General features: G+C 26.1%; 1 protein-coding gene across 1 annotated transcript in view; it reads left to right on the top strand.

Annotated features, from left to right (window-relative positions):
* The window catches only part of LOC127286354 (MFS-type transporter SLC18B1-like), a 255832-nt gene extending 243691 nt beyond the window's left edge, over nucleotides 1–12141 (top strand). Inside the window, exon 8 of the mRNA XM_051312754.1 lies at nucleotides 11686–12141. Coding sequence (XP_051168711.1) covers nucleotides 11686–11994 — 309 coding nt within the window. The 3' untranslated portion in view covers nucleotides 11995–12141. The remainder of the gene's footprint in view (nucleotides 1–11685) is intronic.
* The last annotated feature ends 1427 nt before the right edge of the window (nucleotides 12142–13568 follow it).

Genomic DNA, 13568 nt, shown 5'->3' with positions numbered 1-13568 from the left:
CGAAAAATTGAAATAAGCCTTTTATTAAAAGATTATTATTTTCATTTCGTCTACAAGATCTTTGTGTTAAAATTTAGAAAAAAATTCTGCATCTATTTTGTTAAAAAGCCAAAGGAGGAGAGAGCGTCAAGAATTGATATTTTTTTTATCTTCCCATAGGACATGGATTAACTTTTTCTTTTAGTCTAGATCACTTCCACCCCAGAATCATAATTTGAAATTGATTTAAGTCCAACATTTTCCGAACCAATTCGTTGAACCTCAAGTCGAATGCCGTACCTACTGTTAATTTCCATATGAGATTCTGTATAAAATCGCTTAGTTTCTTATATGAGATTCTATACGAAATCTGATAACAACATCTCGTAAGAAAAATCTCATCAGTGTCTATATAGGATTCCATATAGGATCTCATATGGGGTCGAAATTTCAAAAATAAAATTTGTAAATATCTCAAAAACAGTCAGAGATTCGCAAAATGTGACAAAATTTTGAGTTCATTTTATATAAAGCAAAAATATTTTATGTTTAAAACCTGAAATATGTCTCATATTTTTTAAAAAAATGACTGCTACATATTTCCATGTGGGATCTTATGAGATCTCATATAGAATCCTATATGGTCATGTATGTGATTTTTCTCATGAGTTTCCATATAGGATTCTCATAAGATCTCAAGTAGTACATTATATGAGAAACCATAAGTTATCTTACGCGGGATCTCATATGGGAATTTACAAAAGGGGTGTCAATTGTTCTGAAACTCGTAAAGCCATACTTTACAGCTATTAAAGACGAATTTTGAAAATGGAAAAATGAGTTTTTAACTGTATCAATTGAAGATTGATATTTTCTAAAAAAAACTCTAAAACATCTTAATTCTTTTACTTACGTTGCCCTTCGGACAATTAAATTGTATAGGTAGTGGATCCCCTCCTTACCTCACTATTATTCACCCGTGCAGAAATTTCCCTACTTAGTTCTACTTTAAGTATGGCTCTCTCATGGCCCTTGCCAGTTTTTCCACAAGTCTGGCATTTCCCAGATTAAACAACAGTTACTTGGTTATGCCATGTTTGCAATATAACCTAGAAAACTACAATAATAATAAAATTAAATTTCCATGCAAAATATTTTATCAAGTAATAATTTTTTAATAATAATATTTATGAATTTTAAATTATTTAAATAACAATTAATTAAATTAATTAATAAAAATAATTTATTTATTAAAATTATTAATTTTTTAAAAAATTAAAGAAAAGTTAATTAAGTTAATTTAAAAATAAAATTTAACAATTTTAATCTAAGAATTTTATCAACAACTATATATATATATATATATATATTACTATATTATCTATATTTTAGATAATAAGAAAAAATTATGTTCCTAAGTTTTAATAAAATAAAAAATGAAAATATTGACTTAAAAATAAATTATAATTTATATATAATTATTGTTTCTTTATTATTCTGCTGCTCAAGTTTTCATTTTCCTCAGTCGCAACTTATCAAATCAATTTTGTATTTATTTTCTCACGTTAAGTTGGCGTAATGGTAAGCGTGTTAGATTACGGAGCGTTAGGTTAGGGGGTTCGATCCCAGCGAGCGTTAAATATTTTTCAAAATTTATGTAAGCGATTGCGTCAAATAATAATAAGTAGGGGTAAATATAAGGTCTCCAGTAATAAATAATGTGTTAATTGTATAATTAATTCCATATTTAATTTTTTTGTTTAGTGTTGGTGTTACTATATATTTGAAGTTGGGTCGACTTTGGGATTATTATTTGTCAGGCTAGAATTGTGCATTCTTCTGTTTTTGTTTTGTTACAAGTTTTTGTTGCTTACTGATTCAATTAATTACTCATTACAACTGATTATAAGCCTGTAATACATTTTTCACTGATTGCTTATTTTTGTCACAAAATATAGGGTAATTCCCAGAAAAACTCTCATGGCCCTGGCAAGTTCATCCCTAAGTAGGGCAAATCCTTGCAAAACCGTCTCAAGCCATTACTAGGGCCTTGCCAGTTTGCCATGTCAGGCTCTTGCCAGAATCCAGGCGTACTGGGAAGGGCCTTGAGAGGCCCACACCATAATTTCTGCACGGGCAGTGACTTGGTTGAGATTCCATATTTAAGGAACAATTAGTTTTAGGAGTATTTGAAAGAAAGGTGAAACAAATATTTGAATAGTTGTACATATATATTATATATTGTATAAGAAAACCCAAATGATACAAACAATAGTAAATTATTATGTGTTCAAACGAGTCAGTATCAAAACTACACAAGAATTTTCATAAAAAAGTTATATTGTACAAAACTTAAAAATTGTTATTTTTTACATTAAATTTTTTTAATCTTGTTTTTATTTTTTGTAAATTTTAACTTTTTTGTAAATGAAAAAATTTTTTTTTTAATTTGTTATTTTGTACATTGAATTTTTTTTTGTTTTTTCTCAACGTTATTTTTTACATAATTTTTTTAGTTATTTTTTACATAATTTTTTTTGTTATTTTTTACATAATTTTTTTTGTTATTTTTTACATACAGAAAAAAAATTTCTCGTTATTTTTTTGGGGCGGTTTGAGGTGCCCACAAACTAAATGCATACATTGAAACTGTATATAAGTTGCATTTACAAGTACAAATGAATTTTAACATTAATTCGTATGCAGTTTAAAGTTTGGGTCAGTTGGGGTAAATGGGGACAAAATCCGTATTTTTCACAAATTAATTAATTTTATGCATCAGAAATAAATTTAGATAAGCTTTAAACGCATGAAACTGACTGTCCTTATTTACAGTAAGATTAAAAAAAAATTTTAATTTGGGGTAAATGGGGACAGCATAGTTTCTAAAAAAGGTTTAAGAAAAACGTTTCCTTAAGTATATTACTGTATTAAGGGATAAAAATACTTGAAAGGAATTTTTAATAGGGCGGACGAACTTAAATTTTTTTTATAAATTGATTAAATTTGCTTAATTGATATCTTTTATTATTTTTTTATTTAAGTATTTTGTCTAGCATTTCAAAGAAAACAGACTTAAAAATCATACAAAATTTTTTTCTTATTCCTTATGATTTCCTTAACAAAAATACACTTTAATTTCTGATTTTTGTCGATTTGGTTAATAATAACAAGTTGTCCCCATTTACTCCGAGTTTTCAAAGTTTTAGGGTTATTATTAACCAAATTGACAAAAATCAAAAATTCAAGTGAATTTCTGTTATGGGAGTCATAAGGAATAAGAAACAAATTTTGTATGATTTTTAAGTCTGTTTTTTTTCAAATGCGAGACAAAATACTCAAATAAAAAAAAAATTTAATTGGTTCAACTATTATATATCTACTACAAATTTTTTTCAAGATTTTCCATCCCTTAATACAGTAATATACTTAAGGAAACTTTTTCTTAAACCTTTCTTAGAAACTATGCTGTCCCCATTTACCCCAAATTTAAAAAAAAAAATTTTAATCTTACGGTAAATGGGGACAGTCAGTTTTATGCGTTTAAAGCTTATCTAAATTTTTTCTGCTGCATAAAATTAATCCTGGGAATGTAAATAATAACTTAAAAAATAAATCCGCAAATATAACCTTTTAAAGGAAGAAACTTACGTAATTTGTGAAAAATACGGATTTTGTCCCCATTTACCCCAACTGACCCAAACTTTAAACTGCATACGAATTAATGTTAAAATTCATTTGTACTTGTAAATGCAACTTATATACAGTTTCAATGTATGCATTTAGTTTGTGGGCACCTCAAACCGCCCCAAAAAAATAACGAAAAAATTTTTTTTCTATATGTAAAAAATAACAAAAAAAATTATGTAAAAAATAACTAAAAAAATTATGTAAAAAATAACGTTGAAAAAAAACAAAAAAAAATTCAATGTACAAAATAACAAATTAAAAAAAAAATTTTTTCATTTACAAAAAAGTTAAAATTTACAAAAAATAAAAACAAGATTAAAAAAATATAATGTAAAAAATAACAATTTTTATGTTTTGTACAATATAACTTTTTTATGAAAATTCTTGTGTAGTTTTGATACCGACTCGTTCAAACAACTTCAATTTGATGTAAATACAATTTTATGTGTAAAATGTAATGTGTGTGTAAGAATGTATGTGTTGTAAAATTTATTAGAGTCTCTTGACTCTTATGATACTTACCTATGGAATTCCTTAGAATTTTCTCTTCAATCCACTCGATAAACTCAATTCAAATAATAAAAGTATTTCAACACTACGTTCTCTAGTGTGCAATATTTTTATAAATTATTTAAATAAAGTTATTCTATTGTCTCCAAAAATTACTCTTATTTTGGGAATAAACCACCAAATTAATATCGTTATTTCTATTCTCTTTTCTCCAAGAAATTTTTTCAAATCACAAAATATATACCAATGAATTTCCTAAAGTGTTCTCTTATTTAAGTATTGTATTAAGGAATTATTAATAATATTAATAATTTTTTAATAAGACGTTACGAAATTCATACGTAACAACAGCATTTAATTTCTTTATTGCTTCTGTTAGAATATACCACACACAATTTAGGGATCAAAAATCAGTTTTCTTTAATTTTAACCCTCTAATGCCGAGGGCATTTAAAAGTTATCATTAAATTTTTTTAAGAATTTAATTTATCTAATTTATGTTTCGGATTCGGAGGAAAATTGTTGGAATTAAAAAAAACTGTGAATTCACTGCTTTTTGTTAAGCAAAGCATAAGAAAAAATATATTTAGACGAATTTAAAAGGTCATAGGTAAATCTCACGTGGAATCGCCCATATATTATATAAATTATTTAAAATGTAATCAAACAAAAATTACTAAGCACAAATTTAATTTGTAATATAATCAATTTAAAATATATGTAATTAATTTACTATAAAAACTATTAACACTTATTTTCTTTTAAAAAATTATCGCATTAAACTTGAACAATTCACTTATCCTTGTAATGTATTGACAATTATAATATTTTTAATGTTAAAAAAATTGAATAACGATTTTTGATGGTATAGAAACTATTTTCTTTGCCTACTGAAAACTACTGTAATTATTAGATATTTGTTTCTTTAGTAAAATTGTTAAAAAATATTTTTAAATCTATGGGACGCTCAAGTCCTACCCATACCTAGAGGTTTAACTGTCATGTACCCTTCAGATTAAGCTGGTAAAAATATATGTCACTCCTGAGATGTAAAAGAATGTAAGAAAATACTATGGTGATTGCGCTAAGTCAAGTAATATTTTTAAAAATTTTAGAAGTAAAAAATTTTTTTTAACCCCCTCCACTGCACAAAATTTACCACTCAATTTTTTTTAGATGTTTTTCTGTATCTCTTTTAACATATTTTACTTCCACAGATTTGGCCCTTCATTTACATGAGGTACCATACATTAAAGCCTGACTATTCTTGCCACGAAATATGTATCAGTAAAAATTATTCCTTTAAATTAAAGTGCCAAAAAAATTTCATAAATAAAAAAAAATAAAAAATAGTGCTTTTTATTAAAAAACTGCTTGCCATTTATTTATTTATAAACATACGTTAATTTTCATTGAGTAATTCCAAAAAGAGCGATTCTGAAACTATAAGAAATGGGTATTAGCAAATTTTTTTTTCTCTATGTTTTATCATTAAAAACAAGAGTCAAACTTCACACGGAGAAAAATGGATACTTAAATTTAGTATCTGTATATTCACGAGTAAATATATTAGATACTTAAATATGGGACAACTATCTATAGATACTCAGATTTAGTATCCTTGGATATTTAATTCTATATATTAAATGCTACTATCCAAGATATTCACATTTAAGTATCCCAGATACTAAAACGTACCACCTAAACAAAAGCGCGCGCAAGCGCCTTGTAGTTTTTTCCTTTTTACGAACACTTTAATAACATAAATAGAAATTATATTTTTAAAAAATACTGTAAAAATAATTTTTCATTAATAACAAAATTTTTTAGTCATACATTATTATTATTATTTTATGTAGTATTTTATCATTTTATATTCAAAAATGTTAAAATATACACTATGAAAAAAAATTGTTATTAATAAGAATGTTTATACATTTTTATTATGATAATGAATTATTTTTTTAATTTTAATGTAAAAAATTAATTATTGCTAATTTTGAAAAATAATTTTAATAAAATTATGTTTTATTTCAACTATATTAAACATTTTATATTACAAAATACTGTAAAGATAATATTTCATTAATAATTAAATTATTGTAAAAAATAATAATGCAAAATTTTATTTAACACTTTTTTTAAATTGTCAATAATTAATTTTTAATATTAGGATTAAAAATATGATAATTCACTGTGATAATAAAAAATATGTAAGTAATTAAGATTAATAAAAATTTTTTTTACCCTTTTAATATTATATTCAAAACTTTTAATATTCATTTGTATTTTCGTATGATTTAGTTAGTGTAGAAAATATTAAAATATTATATAGAAAATTATTTGTTCCTAGTAATTCATATGCAATTTTAAATTTATAGTACAAAATTAATTTAGAATGATTATTTTAAAAAACAATAATAAATAAAGAATTTGAAACTATGCTTAAATGTCACAAAATTTGTTAAAATAACATAAATTATTAAAAAGTAATTCTTAAAAATGTCAAATTTAAAAAATTTTTAACTTTATGAAGAAGAATCTTAATTTTATTTACCTTTTATATATAAAATATTAAGAATAACCTTAATCTTGATGAACGTGGAAAAATGTAAACAAAAAAAACATACGTTAACCACAATTAGAATTGTCAAAAGTCAAAACCTATAAACGAAACAAACGCAAGAACAACCAACTTCAGGTGTGGACAGAATGAAAGAAAGAAATTCACGATTATTATATGTAAAAGTTTCGGTATTTATATCAATTTCAATCAATTATTCTCATTATTTCATGGAATAAATCAGTTTTTCGATCATAATAAGGAATAAAATTATAAACAAACTTGAAATACAAATTTTTTAAACATATTTTGGAATCTCAAAATTTTTTTGTTGATTATATATATATATTATACACTTGTCAACGATTTTCTACACGTATGAAACACAGAGATTTTAGGTTAGTTTTTCGAATTGAATATAGCAGTGCGGCGTGACTTTTGCGCAAGCGCTTATGTTACATTTAAATATCTAGAGATACTAAATCTGAATATATTCCCAGATAACAAAATGCCAGACTCCTGGGTAGCCCAGCGCTAGCCCGGTGGCCGATTGACATGCCCGTCGGGCAGGCTAGAACGCAGCATCTTGTGCGCGCCATTGATAGCCATAAGGCTCGCCCCCGTGGCAGGCACCCGCATGCCGGCAGGCTGTACGCCTTAGATGCCGATAATATTTTAATGTATAAGAAACATTTTTTTTAATAAAAATAAGTGATCGGATAAAGAAACAATATTTATGAACGATAACACAAATTTATTGCTTTTTTAAATACAATGTATGTTAATGTACACTTAGACGTATTTTTATGTAATTTTTTAGACAATAATACTTAGAAATTTTAACAAAAGTCCAAAAATTAAAAATAGGGAAATTTTACACAAACTATAAACATAATATCGACAAAATATTCAGCAGCGATTGAATCATATGCCAAAAGTAATTTTCACTGAATTTCAAATTCGTTTTCCTGAGACTTCTTGACATACACTGTCAAAAAAATCTGTATTAAATTTAATAAATTGTATATGAAGCAAATATGCAATACCAGTACTGTAATTTAATATACATTTTTATTAAGATTAATATACATTTACATTAAATTTAATAGAACTTGTATTACATTTAATGTGAATGTATATTAATGTATATTAATCTTAATAAAAATGTATATTAAATTTCAGTACTGGTATTGCATATTTGCTTCTTATACAATTTATTAAATTTAATACAGATTTTTCTAACAGTGTATGTCAAGAAGTCTCAGGAAAACGAATTTGAAAAAGAAACGTGATTCTAAGAAACAATTAATTAACGTGTAAATTATGAATAACAGTGATTAAATAGAATTTGCGCAGACCAATAGCGATTAAATCACAGAAGTGAAGCAGGACTAAGATAAAATTTGGATAACACCAAAACTTTAAAGAGTACTTTAAGTAATAAAAAACAGCAATTCTTAGGATTCATTGAAGTTTTCTTCTTCCTGATCTGATGCTTCCCTTGTTTTTCTTCCACTTGAGGCGGCATCTTTGTTTCGTAGCTTTGAATATTAAAAGCATTGCAGCTTTATAAGCTGTCTTATTCGCAGGTCCAATGAACAATGGACAGTTAATGGCAGCCTCTACAACATATACATAAATATTTCTTTGGTATCAATACAAAAATGAAGCAAACTTAAAAATTAATTAAAAGTTAACAAAAGAACGAATTACGGAAGTTTTTTCTGTAACTGTTAATTCAAATCTCAAGATTTCAACTCAAAAAATTTTTAAAAAGTACTCTATTATAAAAATAAATTTTCAAAACTGAATTCTTTTTTTTTATGCCAAATTATTTTGCAAAAGAATAAAATACCTACTAAGAAAAGAGAGAATATTTAATTGAAAAGCGTTTTAAGTAATTAAATTATAAAAAAGTTAAAATCAAGATTTTTTCGAAAGATTAAATTTTAGAGAATTTTAATTCAAAAATATTTTAAAAAGTTGAATTTTTGAGTAACTTTATGAAAAATAATCAATATTTGCAAAATATTTTAAATACAACTAGGGTGAATGCACCAGTGGTGGATCAGGCACCAATGGTGGACCAACAGCGTTAAAAAGGTTAAAATAAGCTATTTCTAATTGAACTAAATGTTTCAATAGTTTAGGGGAGGTGTATAGATAAGTTTTATGAAATAAAATCATTTAAAAATATTTAGGAAAACAGAGCAATACAACAATTGTTGATTTTATGCTTTTTCACATGAAATCTTAAAAAATAATTGTTTAGTCTAAATTTTTTTAATTTTTAGAGTAGAAAGTAATCAATTCTTTCCATATAGAATACTTTTGGAAAAAAATTTACATCATTAAGTTATTTTTGTGTAGTGTAAAGGGGTAAATGATCCACGACTGGAGCAATTTTGCCTCTGATAAATCACTTTTTCTATAATTCGCCGGTGTATTTACGTTTAAACGTATATTCTTATTTATAGAATTATTTAAAAACAGAATTACTCGCGAACGTTTTTCGGCACTTTTTTTCACGTTTGCCGATCAACACAAAATGAAAAGATACGTGTAGTTCTAATACACAGCACACCGGGTTTAAGCATGCAGGTTGGGTTGAACCATCTCACTGTTTCCGATCGCTGATTGGTCGACGGTCAGGTGCTTCTATCACGAGACATTTCCCGCTCTGCGTTTGACTCCATTCAATAGATATTCGATTTTTATTCTTATTGGGTCATAATTTCTGAAATTTTTAGTTCCAAAAAATTTTTTTCATAAAATTATAATAACTATTACAATCATTTAGCAGTCTCAAATAAAACATTTTTTTGGTCAAAATCTGCTTGACCGATGAAATAATCAAAAAACAGTTTTTTTGTTTTAAAATGTAATTTACAAAATTTTTTATTTTTAATAATTTTTTAAATTGCGTATTTATAAAATGTTAATACAAAATTGTGTTCTTCATGTCTCATTAAAAATCTAAAAATTGTTTAATATTCCTCATATATTTCAAATTATAAAACCATTAATAAAATGAGAAATAAATTAAAGAAATAAATAAGAATAGTTATTTAATAATATATAAATTTTTAATAATAAATAATTAATTTTATTGTTTGAAAACTGTGCACAATTGTAGCATTCAATTTGCATAGTTCCCTTACACGTAATACTTATAGTTATAAATAATTTTTTGTTAATTATTTTTTATTGAGTGACAATTTTTCTCAACAATTTTATACTCAAAATGTATGTAGAATATAAAACAATTATTTATAAATCTGTAATGGGATATGGAGAATACCTTATATTATCAGTTTATAAATAAGCAATTTAAAAACTATTTTAAAAAATTTTTTAAACAAAAGTTGTTGTAAATTACATTTTGAGAAGAAAAAACCTATTTTAATTCTTATGTCTGTCAACTGGATTTCGATAAAATTTTTTTTAAGGCTACAAAAAATTAAGTTGTCAATAACTTTAAAAACAAAACTTTTTTTTCTAAAAATTTCAGAAACTTTATTTTCACAACAGGAATGAAAAACATGATTTTAGTTGAAGATGAAGTACTTTTTCAAAATTTTACGTGAAGCCTTCAAGAAATTCTTATCCTATAATTTTTATTATACTGCGTAATTCAACAATTGTTATTATTATTATTAATATTTTATTAATATAAATATAATAAATGTATTTATTTCAATTTTTTATTCGAGTGTATATTTTTTTCTGTCACAACGAAGATTTTTTCTCATCCCCTTAAATCGTGTAAATCATTGAATAAATAATAATCCAATTAAAATTAGACACACAGATAAAAATATTTTTTAAAAAATTTATTTTTTTGTAAAGAACAAAAAAAGATTAAGTACCGATTGTAAACATGATAATTCGAAATTTCTTATCTTGTTTCAGTATGATATACAATTTTTTCAAAAAATTTAAAACAATATTTTTTAAAAAAGGCCAAAAGAATTTTGATTTTCAAAATAAGGGTTGAAAGGGATTAAAAAAGAATATACATTTTTTATATATAATATAAAAATACACTACGAATGGAAAATTCACGTATTTGAAAAAAATTCCAGGGGTTTTACTGATTTTCCAGTTTGCTAAACATACTGTGTAAATATTTGATTTGAAAAATAAGGAGAAATAAAATCTAGACAATTGCTGGCCCTCAGCCGGCACGCGATCTAGATAATGTGTAAGACAATACTCCAACCCATTGCTTGCCCGCAGGATTTACCACAATCGCGGCAGCAGGTGCTAGCTGAATCGCAGCGTCACAGCTTACATGCTGTGTAACGGCCGCAGCGTGCCGGGCGGGCCTGGACACCTTTGTTATCTGGGATTTTTTTACTAAGATACTATTTTTGAGTATATAGATGTTAGATTTAATTAAAAAAATTTTAAGTATATTTTGGATACTATATTTAAGTATCCATTTTTCTCCGTGCATAGACAAATTATGTATATTTGGTCCTTAATCCAAAATTTATTTGATTGGTTCGAAATGAGCGTGGTTGTTTGAAATGGTTTATATTAACGACATTTTAACACATCCCGCTCATTTTAACCAGTTGTAAATCATATTTTTTCATCACTTCCGATTCCGGTTGCCCGCAAAAGTAGTGGAAGGGGAAACAAGCGTCAACTCTCCCTTGAGGATCTCTAGTGTATGTCATTCCCGGGATGTAAAAAATGTTCAGAATTTAAATTTTTCAAAAAAATGCCTTAGCTTTTTAAAAATAATTTTTTCGAGTTGATACTTTCATATACAGCATAATCAAAAAGTATGGAAACTTGCAAATATCCCGAAAAGTACGCATTTTCGTGAAAAATGTTTAACACAAAAGTTGTTTCCAACAAAAAGATCTACATTTTTGAACCCAAAATATTGGGCAATATTTATGTATATTTATATATGTTTAAATTATTTTTAGGGTATAGCTGCTGCCATTTTTTTAACTTGCTGTGTGTTTGGATCTAAATCCTATGCAGAAATTAAAACTACTGACGATTTACGAGCTTCAATAACAGATAGTGGAAGATCACACAGTACTAGTCTTCAGGTGGATACAAGAGGTGGTAAAGCCATTTTGCTAGATAGACCCAGTGGAATGAACTCACTTTTTGCGTGTAACAGTTATTCTAATAGAGCAGAAGCTTGGTCTCGAGCGTCGTATAATGGTCGAAATTCATTTAATTATGGGTCTGTTGAATCTATACGTTACTTAGATCGAACAACTTGACTTCAATTAAACATCACATAACTAACTTCTTATTAAACAATAAAAAACTTAATGTTTAACAAAAGTTTTGTTTTAAAAATGTACAATTAGAAATGAAATTGATTTCATGTTTTTCAAATATAATTAAAAGTGTAAAATTTTATCTTACATTGAAATAAGAAATTTAATTTTTATTTTTATAAATCCATAAAAAACGATTTAAGAGAATATTTATATCGCAATTGTATAAAGCCGTTCCATAAAATGTTCTATAAAAAACTTCAAAAATTTTTTGGACAAAAAACTGAAATATAATTTTCTCCGGCAGTTAGTAAGTCCCATGTAGAACGAAGTGTAGAATACTCGGTAAAAAGCCTGCAGTGGGATTACTAATAGCGCTAGTCGCTATGTAGCGCTTTTCGTTATTTAGAATTAAAAACTTACATATTTTTAGTGAAATTTGTTCCAAATCATGGCCAAAATAAAATACCGTGACAATTTCTTCAAAGCTTAAACTGCAAGATGATAATTTAGAAGAAACTATAAACATAACCTCTCTAAATAAGGACATTGACATAGAATTCATGTCAACTTCCTAAAATATTTTATCTACGTAGCAAACAAATACAACATGAAGGTGGAATCAATTCTCTAACTTCATGTTTGACAACTGTTAGTTTCAAATAAAATAATTAACTAGTGACGAAATAAATTATACTTTAATATTGCAAATAACCTATTAATTTAATAAATAACAACTTTAAGGGGACTTTCTGGTTTAGAATTTCAAAAAAATCGATTTTTTTTTTTTTGCTTAAAAATGTTCCATAGTATCATAGAATTACTGTCCCAAAACGTTTTTTAAAAAATATGTACAAAAACAAAAGTTATAACAATATTTATGACGGTATGTATTTCAACAACAATCTACAGTTATCTTATTTACATATTTGGTGTTCCTCTTTTATTGATATTAGCTTGAAATATGTTACTCGAGGGTTTTTGGGGTCGCTGATTACGAATTTGATGTCAGTTTTTGAAAATACAAAATGGCGGATCCAATATGGCGGACGAAAAAATAAAAATTCAACCGGATTTGCTTAAAACTTGTTACTCGGGGGTTTTTGGGGTCGCTGATTACGAATTTGATGTCAGTTTTTGAAAATACAAAATGGCGGATCTAATATGGCGGACAAAGATTAAGAAATTAATTAAATTTAGTTGAAAATGGTTACTTGTGGCCTTTTGAGATTGCTAGTTATGAATATAGGCACAAAACATTAACGTTCTAGGAACGTTTTAAATACATATACACTGAAAAAAAATGCTATAGAATCTAAAGATATGCTATTGCGGGCTGCCAAAAGCAGATATTGTTGAATGAATAGCATATGTTCAAAATTTTAAAGCATTGCGTTTGAATCAAATACTTCATTATCAATTTTGAAAGTAATACTGTCGAATTGTTCATATATGCTATTAGTTTAACATTATCTTCAAAAACCCCCGAGTAACAAGTTTTAAGCAAATTCGGTTGATTTTTTATTTTTTCGTCCGCCATATTGGATCCGCCATTTTGAATTTTCAAAAACGGA

The sequence above is a fragment of the Leptopilina boulardi genome, unplaced genomic scaffold (genome assembly GCF_019393585.1).
Source record: "Leptopilina boulardi isolate dan_hultmark-lab unplaced genomic scaffold, ZJU_Lbou_2.1 LbouV2_353, whole genome shotgun sequence".
In the NCBI taxonomy this organism is placed as follows: domain Eukaryota; kingdom Metazoa; phylum Arthropoda; class Insecta; order Hymenoptera; family Figitidae; genus Leptopilina; species Leptopilina boulardi.
This window is presented reverse-complemented; position numbering and strand designations above follow the sequence as displayed.